At 44.9% G+C, this 17,333-nt stretch overlaps 1 protein-coding gene and 2 non-coding genes across 3 annotated transcripts in view; all 3 read left to right on the forward strand.

Annotated features, from left to right (window-relative positions):
- EIF3A (eukaryotic translation initiation factor 3 subunit A) overlaps positions 1-17,333 on the forward strand; it is a 42,507-nt gene that overhangs the window by 11,661 nt on the left and 13,513 nt on the right. The window contains exons 6-17 of the mRNA XM_008270597.4: positions 1,027-1,235; positions 3,174-3,345; positions 6,648-6,752; positions 7,424-7,522; positions 8,488-8,604; positions 8,812-8,997; positions 9,904-10,251; positions 10,372-10,476; positions 10,561-10,674; positions 12,996-13,118; positions 14,875-15,028; positions 15,816-16,000. Coding sequence (XP_008268819.2) covers positions 1,027-1,235; positions 3,174-3,345; positions 6,648-6,752; positions 7,424-7,522; positions 8,488-8,604; positions 8,812-8,997; positions 9,904-10,251; positions 10,372-10,476; positions 10,561-10,674; positions 12,996-13,118; positions 14,875-15,028; positions 15,816-16,000 — 1,917 coding nt within the window. The remainder of the gene's footprint in view (positions 1-1,026; positions 1,236-3,173; positions 3,346-6,647; positions 6,753-7,423; positions 7,523-8,487; positions 8,605-8,811; positions 8,998-9,903; positions 10,252-10,371; positions 10,477-10,560; positions 10,675-12,995; positions 13,119-14,874; positions 15,029-15,815; positions 16,001-17,333) is intronic.
- LOC127484278 (small nucleolar RNA SNORA19) lies at positions 6,861-6,987 on the forward strand. The gene has a single exon (XR_007911159.2). It is a non-coding gene; the product is annotated as a small nucleolar RNA SNORA19 (small nucleolar RNA).
- On the forward strand, positions 8,033-8,164 carry LOC127484276 (small nucleolar RNA SNORA19). The gene has a single exon (XR_007911157.1). It is a non-coding gene; the product is annotated as a small nucleolar RNA SNORA19 (small nucleolar RNA).

Consider the following 17,333-nt stretch of genomic DNA (forward strand, 5'->3'; position numbering starts at 1 on the left):
GTCAGTTTCTTAATAATCTTGTGTTAAATCTGATAATAAAATTGAGCTTGTCTTTCCTATTTCACTTTATAGTACTTTTTTTTTTTTTTAAAGATTTTATTTATTTATTTGAAAGAGTTATTCAGAGAGAGGAGAGGCAGAGAAAGAGAGAGAGAGAGAGGTCTGCCATCCGATGGTTCACTCCCCAGTTGGCTGCAGTGGCCAGAGCTGAGCCGATTCGAAGCCAGGAGCCAGGAGCTTCTTCCAGGTCTCCCACGCGGGTGCAGGGGCTCAAGTGCTTGGGCCATCTTCTACTGCTTCCCCAGGTCATAGCAGAGAGCTGGATGGGAAGTGGAACAGCCGGGCCTCGAATCGGCATTCATATGGGATGCTGGTGCTTCAGGCAAGGGCGTTAACCTGCTGTGCCACAGTGCCGACCCCTATAGTAATTAAGAAGGTTTATTTATAAGGTAGAGTTAGTTACTGGGAGAGAGAGAGAAAGAGAAGGAAGGAAGATCTTCCATCCTCTGGTTTATCCCTCAAATGGCCACAATGGCTGGAGCTGGGCTGATCTGAAGCCAGGAGCCAGGAACCTCCTCTCAGTCTCTCATGTTCTGAACTCAAGAACTTGGACCATCTTCTGCTGCTTTCCCAGGTGCATTAGGGAGCTGGATAGAAGTGGAGCAGCCAGGACTCAAACCAGTGCCTATACAGGATGCCAGCACTGCAGGTGGTGGCTTTACCTGCTATGCCACAGCGCCAGCTCCTAGATTTTTTTCTTTATACTGCCCCAAGTGGTATAATATATGCAAATATTTTCTTTCTAGTTTGTTCTCTCGTTTCTTTTTTTGAAGTTTAAAGTGCTAATGTTTTTGTAGTTATGGAAATTTTCTCTAATATGTCAGATACTAAACTTAGATGTATAAAAAATTCATAGAGGGGAATTATATTTGCTACTTTTGTGTGTCTGTATTTTGGATTTTCATAGAGGTTTGAATTAGATTTGCTTTAGAATGAAATAACTATAATCTGTACTGCCAATTTCAGGAAGCATTCAAAGCTGTGGAGGATATTCACGGGCTGTTCTCCTTGTCTAAAAAACCACCTAAACCTCAGCTGATGGCAAATTACTATAACAAAGTCTCAACTGTGTTTTGGAAATCTGGAAATGCTCTTTTTCATGCGTCTACACTCCATCGTCTTTACCATCTGTCTAGAGAAATGAGGAAGAATCTTACACAAGATGAGATGCAAAGGTAAGAGTGTCAAGTAGTTGGCTAGTGGTGGAATCATGAAACCAGCATCTTGTGCCTGATGACAGTGTAGTGTGTTCTGTGTCGGGATTTCTCAGTCTGTGCTACTGATTTTGGGTTGGATAATTTTTTTTTTTTTTTGACAAGCAGAGTTAGAGAGACAGAGAGAAAGGTCTTCCTTCCATCGGTTCACCCACCCCAAATGGCCGCTATGGCTGGCGTGCTGCGCCGATCCAAAGCCAGGAGCCAGGTGCTTCCTCCTGGTCTCCCATGCGGGTGCAGGGCCCAAGCACTTGGGCCACAGCAGAGAGCTGGCCTGGAAGAGGAGCAACCGGGACAGAATCCGGTGCCCCAACTGGGACTAGAACCCGGGTGCCAGCGCCACAGGCGGAGGATTAGCCTAGTGAGCCGCGGCGCGGCCTCAGCAACACTTATAAGTGAATAAATAAATCTTTATTTTTTTTTTAAAGAACGTTTACGTGTATAAGCCTTTTATCCATGTACCTATAGAGTCTAATCTTAGGAGAAACTAGGCTGTAAGTATTTCATTGAGTAATTTTTCCCCTTCCATTATAAAATATAGAATACAGACACTCTTTGACTTCTGAGGGAGTTACAGCCTGGAAAATCTATCCTAAGTTGGAAATACCATGAGTCAGAAATGCATTTAATATACCTAACCTGCTAGGCATCCTTGCTTAGCAACATGGCATACTGTATACTGTCAGTTTTTTTTTTTTTTTTAAAGATTTATTTACGTGAGAGTTACACAGAGAAGGAGAGACAGAGAGAGAGGGAGAGAGGGGTCCCCCATCCCCTGGTTCACTCCCCAAATGGCCGCAACGCAGAGTCTGTGCTGATATAAAGCCAGGAGCCAGGAGCTTCCTCTGGGTTTCCCACATGGGTGCAAGGGCCCTAGGAGCTGGGCCATCCTCCACTGCTCTCCCAGAGTGCAGAGAGCTGAGAGCTGGATTGGAAGTGGAGCAGCTGGGACTCAGACTGGCGCCCACATGAGATGCTGGCACTGCAGGTGGCGGCTTTACCCACTACGCCAAAGCAGCAGCCCCGTCATTCAGTTTTACAGCAACACATGGAATCGCCTGAGTTCTAGAAATTTTTTTTTCAATCTCGAGGTCAGTGTCCATTATGAAATTCATTGTCTTCTGTTTTCCTTCAGGATGCTTACACCCTCCCTTTAGTAATAGAGAGCCTTTGACTATTTATGTATACTTTTTGGTTAAATTTCACAATGACCTAATGACTCGGAAAACTAAGGTTATATAGTCTTAGAAGTAGTGAAGCTGAGATCCAGCCCTTAACTTGTGGGCTCATCTGTTCACAATCCTTTGCGTCATCCAGTGCTCTGGATTCAACTGAAGTGAAAATTTCACTTTGGGCCTTTCCGCTTTTCCTATCATAATTGTGTCTGGTTTTTCTGTCCTTTACCCCCTCTTTTCCAATTGCCAGTTATTTTTCTTGGTTGTTAGAGCCACCTTAATTACTTACTTTTTTTGAAAGGCAGAACTACAGAGAGACAAAGGCAGAGAGAGAGGAGTCTCCCACCTGCTGGTTCACTCCCCAGATGGTTACAATGGCCGGAACTGGGCCTATCGTAAGCCAGGAGCTTTTTCCAGGTCTCCCACTCATGTGCAGGGGCTCAAGGACCTGGGCCATCTTCTGCTGCTTTCCCAGGCCATTGCAGAGAGCTGGTTTGGAAATTAAGCAGCCGGGACACAAACTGCACCCATATGGGATGCTTGCACTGCAGGTGGCGGCTTTACCTGCTGTGCCACAGCGCCAGCCCCAGATGGGATAATATTTTAAATATTAAATACAGTGCACTATGTAACGTACATGTGTGTCACATCTCCTCGGACGATTGAAGAGAAGTGATTTACTGCTTACTGACAAACTTAACAGATTGCTCGTTGCTCCCCACAGAATGTCTACCAGAGTCCTTCTGGCCACGCTTTCCATCCCCATCACCCCTGAGCGCACGGATATAGCTCGACTTCTGGATATGGATGGCATCATAGTTGAAAAACAGCGTCGTCTCGCAACACTACTGGGTCTTCAAGCCCCACCGACACGAATTGGCCTTATTAATGATATGGTTAGTCTGAGTGTTTTTTAAATTTTGGGCAGAAAACTTTGTTGTCAGTTTTAATAGTTCATGATTAAATTCTGGAAATTTTAATTTATTGCCAGGCCATTTTGATGCATGAGTAGGAGCTGGAAGTCAGCTTTATTTTTAGTTGAGATGAGTGAGTGAGCTGGGGTTCAACTGGTGTACCCTTTGATGAAGCAGAACTTGGACTGGCTCTGAAGGGTGCCATGGACCACTCAGTCCAGAAGGTTATGGCTGTTTCAGGGGACCATGGGAAGACTGACCAGGCACTCGCAGAAGGTGGTGATGAGGCCAGGAGAGATAATGAAGAGGCAAATTTAGGCTGAATCTGGTCATTAAAATATTTTGAATTTTTTTGTTTTTTAAACTTATTAAAGCAGTGGTTCTTAATAAGGTTTAGGCAGTGAAATTGGTTGTCTCTTGGTACCCGTGTAGGATTGCTTCTAGGACTCCCCTGCCGCCACCCACGGATACCAAAGCCTCCAGTTGCTTGAGTCCTTACGTAAGATCGTGTTGTTCACATACCGTCTACTCATCCTCTTGCATACTTCGTGGCTAATGCAAAGTCAATATTAGTTGTATTGTTTATGGATTAATCTCAGGGTAGAAGGTCTGCATGATGAGTACAACATAATTTTTCTGTTTTCCGAATATATTCTGTCTGTATTTGGTTAGCCAGCTGTCCTTTTAAAATGCAGATTTCCAAGCTTTACCCATCAGATGCACTCCGTCAGCTTCAGAGTGTGGAGTCTGACTTGTGATCTTTGCAGTGCTTTGCCCTGTTGGATCTGAGTCAGTGGAAATTTATGGAGTGGCTGTTATATGCCTGGCGACCTGTATTCCTGAAGAGTTCAGGTTCCAGGGGTTCTCAGGCTCCATAGGCTGACATAATTGCTGTTATAGTAGTCACCTCCAGCACGGTTCTTTGAGGTAAGGGGGTGAGAGGCACAAGTACTAGAGAAAAGTATAAAGGGAAATTAATTTAGCTGTAAGTTTACAAAATTGGAATTTAAACATTAAATGTCCCTACCTTGTGAATAGAACACTTAAAAGAAATGCCATAAAGGGAACAGCAAGTGCAGCTCGCTGCTATTGTGTCAGTGAGAAAGGAAGCAAATCTAGTCTGGTCACTGCTGAAAGGCCTTAATGTTCTGGAAGAATCCATCAATTTAGGTAACTACTAACAAGCTTTCTAGATAGCAGTATTTTTCTCTTATAACATTATCTCTTGTAGTAATTCGGATTCTCTTTGTAGTCAACTTTGGAAAAAACTTAAAAAGAATTTCTCTACTTTGCAAGTTTCTGTGATGTATCTTGCTGTCAGTCTGTGAAGTAGTGTTTGGTCAAGATTTTAATGGGATGATGTAGGATTAAATGTCATAAAGCGACAGCAGAGGTTTTATTGGCAGATAAGTTTTTAAAATTTGGGTGTGCCTTTAAAGGCTGAAGAAATGTTCCAGACTGGAGTATGTTCCAGACTCCCGGTCTTTTGAGCCCAGGTCTGTGCACATCACAGCATGGTGTTGAAGGATGCCACGTCAGAGATCAGTGGTCAGGGGTGAGGGATTAGCAGTGGGCCAGCAGCCAGGACATGAATATTTGGATCCTTACTTTGCCCATGGAAAGTATAGAAGTTTCGAAGAAGCAGTGGTTGGTCTGGTGACTAGGTTAACTGCTAAGGAGGTATTTGTAAATTCTAGTGATTTCTTCATAACATGCCAGGTCAAGACCTGAACTTTGGGCTCATACAACTGAATTTGTGAGAGCAAGAGAGTAAGTAATTCCTTGATCTCAGGAAAAGACTCAGTAAAATTCCTAAGCGTGATTGTTAAATCAGAAAGTCAGTTGTTAATTTTAGTTGGAAATGTAGCTGCCGTAACCCCCTATCATTCCCTATGAGTTAATGGAAAGAATCTAAATTTCCTGATAGGAGTGAGATTAGAGATGGGGGTGTTTCACTTGAATGTGTGTGCCATGCTGAACTGATGGCAATGCGAAGGTGCTTCTGAGGGAGAAGCAGTGAGGTGTTCGGAGATCAGTCATGCACCCATTTTACATTGGTGCTAAAGCCAGCCGGGAGTGCCTGAGTATGTGGACGCCCTCCTCTGCTAGCATCTGTCTCAGTCTCTCCACGTGGTCTGCACTTGAAGTCTTGCTCTGTCCTAGCAGGTAGTTACTCTGTCCTTGCGTTAGCAGTTCCTAACATGGGGCATATTCTAGGGAGAAACAGGGAGGGTGGGATTTGTTGTGATAGGCAGTTCTTGGTGTTTTATGAAATCATAATGCTCTTGTTTGTGTTACTTTGTAAGAAAGATTGTATGATTACCATTGTTTATTGTGCAGGGAAATTCATTTCTGTTCAAGCACTCATTTATAGAAGTATGAACTATAAATGCAGTTGAGTGAATTCTCATAAGGTTTTTCCCAAGTACACCAGTCTCTCATACTCCTGGGAATAGCCACTGTCCTGATTAAAAACCACAGCTTGGTCTTGTTTGTGTAGTTTATATGAAATTGTTTTCTCTCACCATTATGTTCGTGAGATTTATTAATGTGTTTTATGAATGCTTTCCTTTTTGACCATTCATTGCAGTCATGCCTTGGTACCCACAGGGATTTCAGGGACTCTGCCTTAATAAAAAATCCACTGATAGTCTAATAGTCCAGTCTTTACATGAACTGGCGTAATATGTGTGTATTAACCATGCACATTCTTCTGTGTGCTCTGGATCATCTGTTACTTAAAATACTTAATATGATATGTAAGATTTATTATTTATGGAGTGACAAGAAATAAATTCTATGTATGTTCAGTACAGTTTTCAGAAATTTCCAGATGTTTTCGATCTGAGGTTGCTGAGCCTGTGGCTTCAGAGGGCTGTTCTGAGCACCGCCTTACTGTTGAGCCTACTATTGAGCATTCGAGCCTGTTCTGCTTTGGGGTTAGTGGGAACAGTGCTGCCATGGTGATGTTTGTGTGATAATTTTCGTACGATAATGTCTAAACTGGTACATTACCTGCTATAGGAAATGGTCTGTGTTACAGTAGTTGTCTTTGTAAATATCCTACTGTGATAATGTTTTAGTAGACATTTGATTTCCTGGGGCTTTTCACGCTAGGTTTATGAATAGTGTGGAGCAGCAGGGATGCGGGTGGTTTCTCTTGTAAATTTAGAGCGGGCAGAGGCCAGCAGTCTCTCCAGAGTTCCAGTTTTCATACTTTATACTCAGTTCAGAATCTTATTTGGAAACTTTCCTTCAGCACTTGTCCCCTTTGTTTCCTGTAGGTGAGATTCAATGTCCTACAGTATGTTGTTCCAGAAGTGAAAGATCTTTACAATTGGCTGGAAGTGGAATTTAACCCACTAAAACTCTGCGAGAGGGTCACGAAGGTAAGCTGTTGTTGAAGTTTTGATTATGCTGCCGTATAGCCAGCATTACTGCAGGTTTAGGTTGTATTTGTGTTTGCTAAGAGAAGCAGGGTCATATGTTTGAATTCAGTGCACATTTCATTCTTTTTTCTTGATGTTAAGAGAAAAGATATTTCTGATGTGCTAAACAAACACTGGGAGGAAAATTAGCAGCATGGTTAACTTAGCCATTGCTGTCAGTCACCTTCGGACAGATATCCATAGCTTTATGATTTTTTTTTTTTTTGGATTATGTGATTACATGAAAGGAGTTGAAATGGGGCAGGATTTGTGGTGAGCAGGTAAAGCTGCTGTTTGGGACACCGGACATGGAGTCTTGCATCTGCTTCTGCTACAACTTCCTTCTGCTCATGTTCACCCTGGCAAGGCAGCAGGTGCTATAGCTCAAGTACTTGGGTCCCCACCACCCTCGTTGGGGACCCAGATGGAATTTGGGCTCCTGGCTTTGGCCTGGCCCAGCCCCAGCAGTTGCATGCATTTGGGTAATGAAACCAGCAGATGGAAAATTTCTGTCTGTTTCTCTCTTGCTCTGTCTTAAAAAATAAACTAAAAAAATCTTTTAAGAATTTCAGATGTTGGAGTATCTGTTACGCAGCCAGCATAAACCTTTGTCAATGTGGTGGTCTTTCCAGGTTCTGAATTGGGTGCGGGAGCAACCCGAGAAGGAGCCAGAGCTGCAGCAGTACGTGCCGCAGCTGCAGAGCAACACGATCCTCCGCCTCCTGCAGCAGGTGAGCCAGCGGGCGAGCGGGGCCGGTGCAGGCGCACGTGCCGCCGGGTGGTCCGTTAGAAAGAATTACTACACATTTGTAACCGTTTTCCTCCTTTTTTTAAGTGTGGAGTTAATCTTACTCCTTTTTTTCACAGGCTGATGGTACCATGGCTAAGTTACTCAGACTTTCAATAAAAACCTGCCTTTCTGGTTTGCTTCCCGTTAGAACATGTTGTGGCCTTGAGCGTCTTCACGTACCTCTGTCACCTTCTGTAGCATAAAGGTGGAATCAGTCCTAGGACTGACACAGGAAAGCTTCAGAGACTTGACTCAGAACACTTAACAGTCACTGCCACTCATAGTGAGTGAGGTGGCCTTTCCCCTGTGCTAACAATGGGCGGTCTTTAACATACTTGGCTAGTTTCTTGAGTAGGTTTGACTATTAGGATTTATAATGGCTTAAATGTTCCTGTTTGGGTTTCCATGTGTTTCATTTGGGGGGGCGGCTGTTATATAGTCACTTCATTCTCTGCACATTTCATTGGCCTGCTTTCTTTATATGTGTGAGCAGTGTTATTTCTTATGTGCTACACAAATAGTTGAAGGTTAATTAGCAGTATAACTATCAAGTAGTAATGCTGCCAGTCTCCTTCAGACACAAATTTTATAAAATATGTTTTGAATGTATTAGGTAAGTAGCAGGTCTTTTACTAATAGCTTTAGGATTATTTAAACATTTTTTGCTTGTGAAACTAGGATTTGAAAAGAGGAATAGTCGAGTGTGATGATAACAAAGCATATGGTTTGTAGTTGATGGCCTGAGACTGGGCCACCAGTTCTCGCAGTGTACTGTTAACTTGCTCTGAGTTTCAGCTCTTTCTCTCTGCAGAATACACAGTGCATGATTTTTATTTCCCATGGCTGTAAAATGATTGCACACAAAAGTGTTGAAGATGGTGGCTGTTACCCTGTGTTTCCATGCAGGTGGCGCAGATTTATCAGAGCATTGAGTTCTCTCGTTTGACTTCTCTGGTTCCTTTTGTTGATGCTTTCCAACTGGAACGGGCCATAGTAGATGCAGCGAGGCACTGTGACCTGCAGGTATGTGCCGGGAGGGACTAGAAAGGTGGCGTGCTGCAGTCTCAGGTCTCGGTGCAGTGGTAACTGACCACTGTAAAGTGCCATGGGGCGAATCCTTTCGATTTGGAATGTAACCTTCGTTTAATAGTTTCCTCAGATTCATTTCAGGTTTTTATGGAAAGCCCTTCACATGGAGAATGACTTCACATTTCTCGTTAATTTTCAAAGGTTCGTATTGACCACACTTCTCGCACTCTGAGCTTTGGATCTGATTTGAATTATGCTACTCGAGAAGATGCTCCAATCGGGCCTCATCTGCAAAGCATGCCTTCAGAGCAGATAAGAAACCAGCTGACAGCCATGTCGTCAGTGCTGGCCAAGGCACTTGAAGTCATCAAACCAGCTCATATACTGGTACCATTTCTTTTTTAAAAGATTTGTTTATTTGAAAGACAGAGTGACAGGGAAGCAGAGACAGGAAAGAGAAAGATCTTCATCTGTTGGTTCACTTCCCCAATGTCTGTAGGAGCCAGGGCTGTGTCAGGCCAGAGCCAGGAGCCAGGAACTCCAGGTAGCTGTCCCACTTGGGTATGGGAACCCAAATGCTTGGACTGTCATCCTCTGCCATTGGATTGGATTGCAAATTGGATTACAAGTGGAGTAGCTGAGTCTCAAACTGACACTGATGCAGGGGGGGCATCCCAAGTGGCTGTTTAACCCACAGAGCCACAATGCCTGTCTGGTATACGTTTTCACAGGGAGAGTGGATTACAGAATTTTTGAGGGACATTTAAGCTATATCTCTCAAAAAAGGGCTTGAGATGATGCCTGAGAGGAGTTCCCTGTTCTCTTGTACGTGGTAGTGTATTTCATTAGATAGTGTTGTAAGATACACAGTTCGTTTAGGTGCCTTCCATGTACTCCACTGTACTACACAGGCAGTGTGGGAATATGGGTTTGTTTACAGAAGACAACAGATTGCACAGGTCATGACCCTTAAAGTAGCAGAGTACAGTGATTTGGTTTTTCTTATGTAGTTTCTTATTCGTGAGCCATGTTAGTATTCCTCTTTGGCTTGCACCCTTAAGGTAGAGTTGGTGCAGAGAAAAATAGCTTCTACAGGTAAAGGCTCTTCAGCTCCGTCATTGCCGTTCAGAGCCTGCCTAGGCACGGCACCAGAGCATTGGGTCCTGGAGATGAATAGCTTAGACAAATGCAGACAGATGGGCAGTGTGCCGGGGTTATCATCATTTCCTGAATGCCTTGTAACCATGGTATGATACTTCCCCGTCATTTTAAAACTTGTGTTTGTTTTTGAAGCAAGAGAAAGAGGAGCAGCATCAGCTGGCTGTTACCGCATATCTTAAAAACTCACGAAAAGAGCACCAGCGCATCCTGGCTCGCCGGCAGACGATTGAGGAGAGGAAAGAGCGCCTTGAGAGTCTGAATATTCAGCGGGAGAAGGAGGAGTTGGAGCAGAGGGAAGCTGAACTCCAAAAAGTCCGGAAAGCCGAAGAAGAAAGGCTGCGCCAGGAGGCAAAGGAGAGAGAGAAGGAGCGAATCTTACAGGAACATGAACAAATCAAAAAGAAAACTGTCCGTGAGCGTTTGGAACAGATCAAGAAGACAGAGCTTGGTGCCAAAGCGTTCAAAGATATTGACATTGAAGTGTGTAGCGTATTTCCCATTTTTATTTCCTAAATTAAAACCATTAAGCTGTGAGCTGTGCAGACTTCAGCATTTTTCATTCTTATTTGTAATTTATGGTGTATTTGTATTGCTGTTTAGGATCTGGAAGAACTGGATCCAGATTTCATCATGGCTAAACAGGTTGAACAGCTGGAGAAGGAAAAGAAGGAACTTCAAGAACGCCTAAAGAATCAAGAAAAGAAGGTAAATGAATAGACTGGTGGAATTCAATGTAAGTTAAAAGAGGTTTTTATCTTAAAAAGTTAAATTTGTTTTCATGTCATTTAGATCGACTACTTTGAAAGAGCTAAACGTTTGGAAGAAATCCCGCTGATCAAGAGTGCTTATGAGGAACAGAGAATTAAAGACATGGATCTGTGGGAACAACAGGAAGAAGAAAGGGTAGGTTTTTCATTAATTGCGATACTTAAGGATTGTAAACTTTGATTAAATTCTCTGCCAAAAGTTTCATGATCAATTTATTTTGCATTCTTTTGCTAGAAACGTGTTTTTTTTTTCTTTTTCTTTTTTGCCAGGCAGAGTTAGAGAGACAGAGAGAGAGTTACAGACAGAGACAGAGAGAGGTCTTCCTTCTGTTGGTTCACTCCCCTAGTGGCCGCTATGGCCGGCACTGTGCGGATCCGAAGGCGGGAGCAGGTGCTTCCCTCCTGGTCTCCCATGGGGTGCAGGGACCCAAGCACTTGGGCCATCCTCCACTGCACTCCCAGGCCACAGCACAGAGCTGGACTGGAAGAGGAGCAATCGGGACTAGTACCTGGTACCCCAACCGAGGCTAGAACCTGGGGTGCTGGTGCCGCAGGCAGAGGATTAGCCAAGTGAGCCACAGCGCTGGCCTCTGTTGTCGTTTTTTTTTTTTTTTTTTTTTTTAAAGAGATTTATTTAGCGATCAATCGCTCTTCCATTCACTAGTTTACCCCTGAAATGGCCACAATGGCCAAGGCTGGGCCAGGCAGAATCCAGGAGCCTGAAACTCCATCTTGGTTTCCCATATGGGTGGCAGGGTCGCAAGCACTTGGGCCATCTTCCGCTGCTTTCCTGGGCGCATTTTCAGAAAGTGGGTTTGGAAATGGAGCAGCTAGGGCTCGAACTGAAGCTCATGGCATAGTGTCAGCTCCTAGAAAGGGTGCATTAATGGCTGCCTGCTAACAAGCAGATAAAAAAATGAAACTTGCAAAAACACAATGTGATGTGCATATGGTTTATAGTTTATAGGATTCTGCGAATCTAATCTAGTTTTAGAATATAACCTCCCAAAAAATCATAACCAAAAGTCACTCCCCATTTTCTTCCCACTGTCCAGCTCTTGGCAACCGCTGAGCTACTGTCTGTCTCTAGATTTGCATATTGTGAACATTCTGTATAAATGGAATCACACTGATGTGCTCGTTGTGCGGTTATTTAACCTATATTATATTTCCCTGATATACAAAAACAGGGTTTGCAGATGCTTGTAAGGACCAAATATAATAAAAATGAGTAAACTGGTGTGGTGACAAAGGGTGACGAGCGCAGGAGGACAGTATTGGTGGGGACCAAGAATAGAGCATACAGCCTCACGATGCTCTGATTGCTGCCATCTGGAAACCACGGGCCTAGCGCTGCTGGTTCTTCCAGTTTTTAGAGGGAAAGATGGATTTGTTTTTTTTGACAGGCAGAGTTAGAGAAAAAGAGTTCCTTCCGTTGGTTCATCCCCTAAATGGCCACTACGGTGCTTCCTCCTGGTCTCTCATGCGAGTGCAGGGCCCAAGCACTTGGGCCATCCTCCACTGCCTTCCCGGGCCTCAGCAGAGAGCTGGCCTGGAAGAGGAGCAACCGGGACAGAATCCGGCGCCCCAACTGGGACTAGAACCCAGGGTACTGGCGCTGCAGGCGGAGGATTAGCCTAGTGAGCTTCGGCACCGGCCGGAAAGATGGAATTTTTGTGGTAGTTTCCTTAATATACAAGTATTGAAAACTTAAAATGAATTTGCTGCAGACCAGACAAAATAATGGGAATTATCTCGAGTCTTGCATGTTCTCACTTCAGGCACAAAGGAAAAAGCTTTAACATCATCAAGTTGCTTTTTTTCTTTTCTTTTCTTTTTTTTTTTTAAGATTTATTTATTTATTTGAAAGAGTTAACAGAGAGGAGAGGCAGAGAGAGAGGTCTTCCGTCCGCTGATTCACTCCACAATTGGCTGTAACAGCTGGAACTGCGCCCATCTGAAAACAGGAGCCAGGAGCTTCTTCCGGGTCTTCCATGTGGGTGCAGGGGCCCAAGGACTTTGGCCATCTTCTACTTCTTTCCCAGGCCATAGCAGAGAGTTGGATTGGAAGAGGAGCAGCCGGGACTAGAACTGGCGCCCATATGGGATGCCAGTGCTTCAGGCCAGGGCGTTAACCCGCTGAGCCACAATGCCGGCTCCAACATCAAGTTGTTTTTTTAAAGACAAATTCCTTTAAAAATTAAACCATAACACTTGCGTAGTGTTGTGGTATTGTATTATATTTTTCATCAGTACTATGGGTCTAAGTAAACACTTTGGTAGACGCGTGGACTGCTGGATCTGGCTTCTGTCCCAGTCGCCTTTCTGGGGTCCTGGCAGCATGGTTGATGGCATGATGAAACGGCGAAGGAGCTGCTTCCGTGTTTCCATGAATGTGACGGCTTAGTGGTCAGTCGTGAACGTGTTGAAGGTTTACTGTGTGTTATGTACTTGCAGATTACAACTATGCAGCTGGAGCGAGAAAAGGCTCTTGAACACAAGAATCGAATGTCACGAATGCTTGAAGACAGAGATCTGTTTGTAATGCGACTCAAAGCTGCCCGGCAGTCTGTTTATGAGGTGAACTTAATGGTTTTAAGGAAAAATGTGTTCAAGAACTTTTTAGTTTTGCCTTGAGCATCTGTCTCTTTTATTTTTTAAGATTTATTTATTTGAAAGGCAGAGTTACAGAGGCAAAGGCAGAAGCAGAGAGAGTGAGCGAGAAATCTTCCATCTGCTAGTTTACTCCCCACATGGCCACAACAGCTGGAGCTGGGCCCATCTGAAGCAGGAGCCAGGAGCTTCTTCCGGGCCTCCCATGCAGGTGCAGGGGCCCAAGGACTTGGGCCATCTTCCACTGCTTTCCCAGGCCATAGCAGAGAGCTGGGTCAGAAGTGGAGCAGCTGGGACTAGAACCAGCATATGGGATGCCAGCACTGCAGGTCATGGGTTTATCCACTATGCCTCAGCACCGGCCCCTTTAAGCATCTCTTTTAACACAGTAGCATATTCTGTCTTGAGTTAATGTGGATAATGGTCATTCAAATAATACTTTAGCAGAAGTTTTATTTTCAAAGATTAATTAATTGATTGGTTTGAAAGGCAGAGTTACAAAAAAATCTTTCATCTGCTGGCTGGTTCACACACCACTCCCACCCCCCACCCCCCCCAAAAAATGGCTGCAACGACTGGGTCAGGCCTGGGCCAGGCTGAAGCCAAGGAGCCAGGAGCTGCTTCTTTGTCTCCTGGGTGGTTGCATGGGCCCATGCACTTTGGCCTTCTCCACTGCTTTCCTAGGTGCATTAGCAGGGAGATGGGTCAGAAGTGGAGCAGCTAGGACTTGAACTGCTGCCAAATGGATGCTGGTGCTTCAGTCTGCTGCTCTAACCTTCTGCAACACAGCACTGGCCTCCTTTAGCAGAAATTTTATGAGAATAAATTTATAAGCTGAACAGTTTTTAAAGCTAGAAGTGAGTGGACTACAGACTTCTTCCTTACAAAGTTAGTTTATGGCTTGATTTGCAAATAATAATTAGATCAAGCTTTAGTAGTTATTTATTTTATTATGCAGATAGGCCTGCTTACTGTAGCTGATGTTAACATTTTACATTTTGAAAAGTTTTGCATACCAGTTGTGGGGAGCAGCCCGGACTGGACTGAGTTACTGGAATTAAGACTTATTCTATGCATCTGCTCTCCCACAATATGGCGCTGGGAGAGAAGTAAACAGCTTCTGCACAGCTGCCTCCAGTTCAACCAATAAACTGTAGGACTTGCTCCTGATTGGAGGAGAGCAGCGTACTCGGTGTGTGGGCAGCCGAGTTGGGATTGGCGGAGGAGGACTATAAAGGAGGAGAGAGACGGCATGCACGGAGAACATCTAGGGGGAACATCTGAGGGGAACACCTGTGCAGCCCCTGAGAAAGCCGGCCGGCGGTGTGCTGCTCCCCCGCGGAAGTGGGGAATGTGGCCAGGGGGAACTGCCCTTCCACGGAGGTGGAAGGGATAGTAGCCAACCCGGGAAGAACCAGCAGCAAACCCGGGGAGGGCCGAGCAGACGAAAGAACAGCGCAGGGTCCTGTGTCGTTCCTCCACGAAGAGGGGGAGCGACATAATGGTGCCGTGACTCGGATATGAAGCCTAGGCAAGGTTTAGTGTCGTTCCTCCATGAAGAGGGGGAGCGACACCAGTAAAATGTTAGTCTTTGGCAATTCTGATTTTTGTATTTTGAGGTGTTTCTATGCTATCAAGGAATTTGACTTTTGTAAGCCTTAAAGCTTACCGTTAGTTTGTAGCTGTTGGAATACATTTCATCTCTTGATTTTTGATATTGCAGGAAAAACTTAAACAGTTTGAAGAGAGGTTAGCCGAAGAAAGGCACAATCGCCTGGAGGAACGAAAAAGGCAGCGCAAAGAGGAACGCAGAATAACTTACTACAGAGAAAAAGAAGAGGAGGAGCAGAGGAGGGCAGAAGAACAGATGCTGAAAGGTAACCAGGTGGCCCTGCATCCGGGGTGTGGTAATGCAAGGTTGCAGTTAGGTCCGATTTTTAGCAATTTTATTTAGAAAATACAGGAAGTAAGATAATTGGCCTCTTAGAACTTAGGTAGCTGGTTCTCAGAAAGATGGAGATGTTACATTCTGTACCAACTTGTTTCTGCATATTTGGTGTTCTTGTAAAAATCACATCTATACTATCTTTGTTTTTATTATTGCTTTCTGTACATTAATGTTTCAGAGGGAATCATGCAATGGGAAAGCCGTCAATGAGCCTGATCGGGAATTCCAGATGTGCAGTAAGGGAGGGGATTCTAGGACCCTAAGACACTACAAAAGTGTTAATTTTTTTTTTTTTTTTTTTTTTAAGATTTACTTACTTATTTGAAAGAGTTATACAGAGAGAGGAGAGGCAGAGAGAGAGAGGTCTTTCATCCGATGGTTCGCTCCCCAATTGGCTGCAATGGCCACAGCTGCGCTGATCTGAAGCCAGGAGCTTCTTCCAGGTCTCCCACGCAGGTGCAGGGGCCCAAGGACTTGGGCCATCTTCTACTGCTTTCCCAGGCTACAGCAGAGAGCTGGATTGGAAGTGGAGCATCTGGGTCTCAAACCGGTGCCCATATGGGATGCCAGTGCTTTAGGCCTGGGCATTAATGGGCTGCGCCATAGCTCCGGCCCCTAAAACTGTTAATGTTGATTGGCATGATAGTAGACCCTCCCTCTAGGAGAAAGCTGTGGGTTGAAGGCACACTTAGTAACTAACCTTATACATTGCATAGAGCGAGAAGAGAGAGAACGTGCTGAACGAGCGAAACGAGAGGAAGAACTACGAGAATATCAGGAGCGGGTGAAGAAATTAGAAGAAGTAGAAAGGAAAAAACGCCAGAGGGAATTGGAAATTGAAGAACGAGAGCGTCGTCGAGAGGAAGAGAGGCGGCTTGGTGAGGACCCGCTGTCTAGGAGGGTGAGTATGGTGTCAGTTCGGTCTCCTTAACGAGGTGGCCATTTACCTTGTGTGGTCATCTCAGTATTTGAGCTGGGTGTTGAAGTCAGTTATTTTTGCAGGTCTCTTTTACATTCCCAAAGACAGTGTTTCTAAGAGAAAATAGATGTCTTAGCAGTGGTGGGAGTTTACAGGCTTTGGCATACTTGTCCCAGATACTTAGCAGCGAGAAGGAATCTCCGGCCTTGGAGGGCTTTGGCGATTGTGCTCCTCAGTGCTGCACAGGAGGGCTGCCCGGTCCCTTGGAGTTGCCGTGGATTTGGAGGATGATGGGTTGTCCTACAGATGGGTTTGAGGGATTAGCAGTGTCAGGGGCCCCATGCTCTTCTTAGAGATGCAAACTCTTGGGCCTGACCGCGAACCCTCAAATCAGAATTTGCTGATTCTTTGCTGATTCAAATGCAGGACTTGTTTGTGTATTTATTTAGGGTTTTTTTTGTTTTTTTTTTTAATTGTAAATCTTTGAAAGGCAGAGTTAATGGCCAGGGGAGAGAAAGAGCGCACACGCAAGCTTCCATCCGCTGGTTCATTCCTCAAATGACCACAATGGCCAGAGCTGGGCTGTTCTGAAGCCAGGAACCGGGAGCTTCTTCCAGGTCTCCCACGTGGCTGCAGGGGCCCAAGCACTTGGACTGTCCTCTGCTGCTTCCCCAGGTGTATCAGCAGGAAGCTGGATTGGAAGTGGAGCAGCCGGGATAGGAACTGGCACCCACATGTGATGCTGTCACTGCAGGTGGTGGCTTTACCCACTACACCACAGCATCAGCTCCTCATGTATTTATTTGGAAGGTACTAGAGTGACAGAGGGAGAGACCACAGAGACCAGTCTTCCACCAACCAGTTCACTGCTGGTTTAACTTTAATAGCAGGAATAGGCCAGGCTGAAACCAGGAGCCAGGAACTCCATCCAGGTCTCCCATGTGGGTGGCAGGGATCCAGCTACTTGGGCCATCATCTTTTGCTTCCCAGCTGTATTAGCAGGGAGCTGGTTGGGAGATCAGAGTAGCTGGTACTTAGGTTGACATTCGGATTTGAGGTGCAGGTCCCCTAGCATTGGTTTAATCAGCTGTGTCACACACTTCAGCTAAAGGCCTTTCATGTTTCCTCCCCGTTTTCAAAAATAATATATTTTTTTTAAGATTTATTTATTTTATTTGAAAGATTTAGAGAAACGGAGAGAGGGAGGGAGGGGTCTTTCATCTGCTGGTTCACTCCCCAGTTGGCCACAATGGCCAGTGCTGCACCAATTCAAAGCCAGGAGCCAGGAGCTTCTTTAGGGTCTTTCATGTGGGTG

This window comes from Oryctolagus cuniculus, chromosome 15 (assembly GCF_964237555.1).
Source record: "Oryctolagus cuniculus chromosome 15, mOryCun1.1, whole genome shotgun sequence".
Taxonomy (NCBI): domain Eukaryota; kingdom Metazoa; phylum Chordata; class Mammalia; order Lagomorpha; family Leporidae; genus Oryctolagus; species Oryctolagus cuniculus.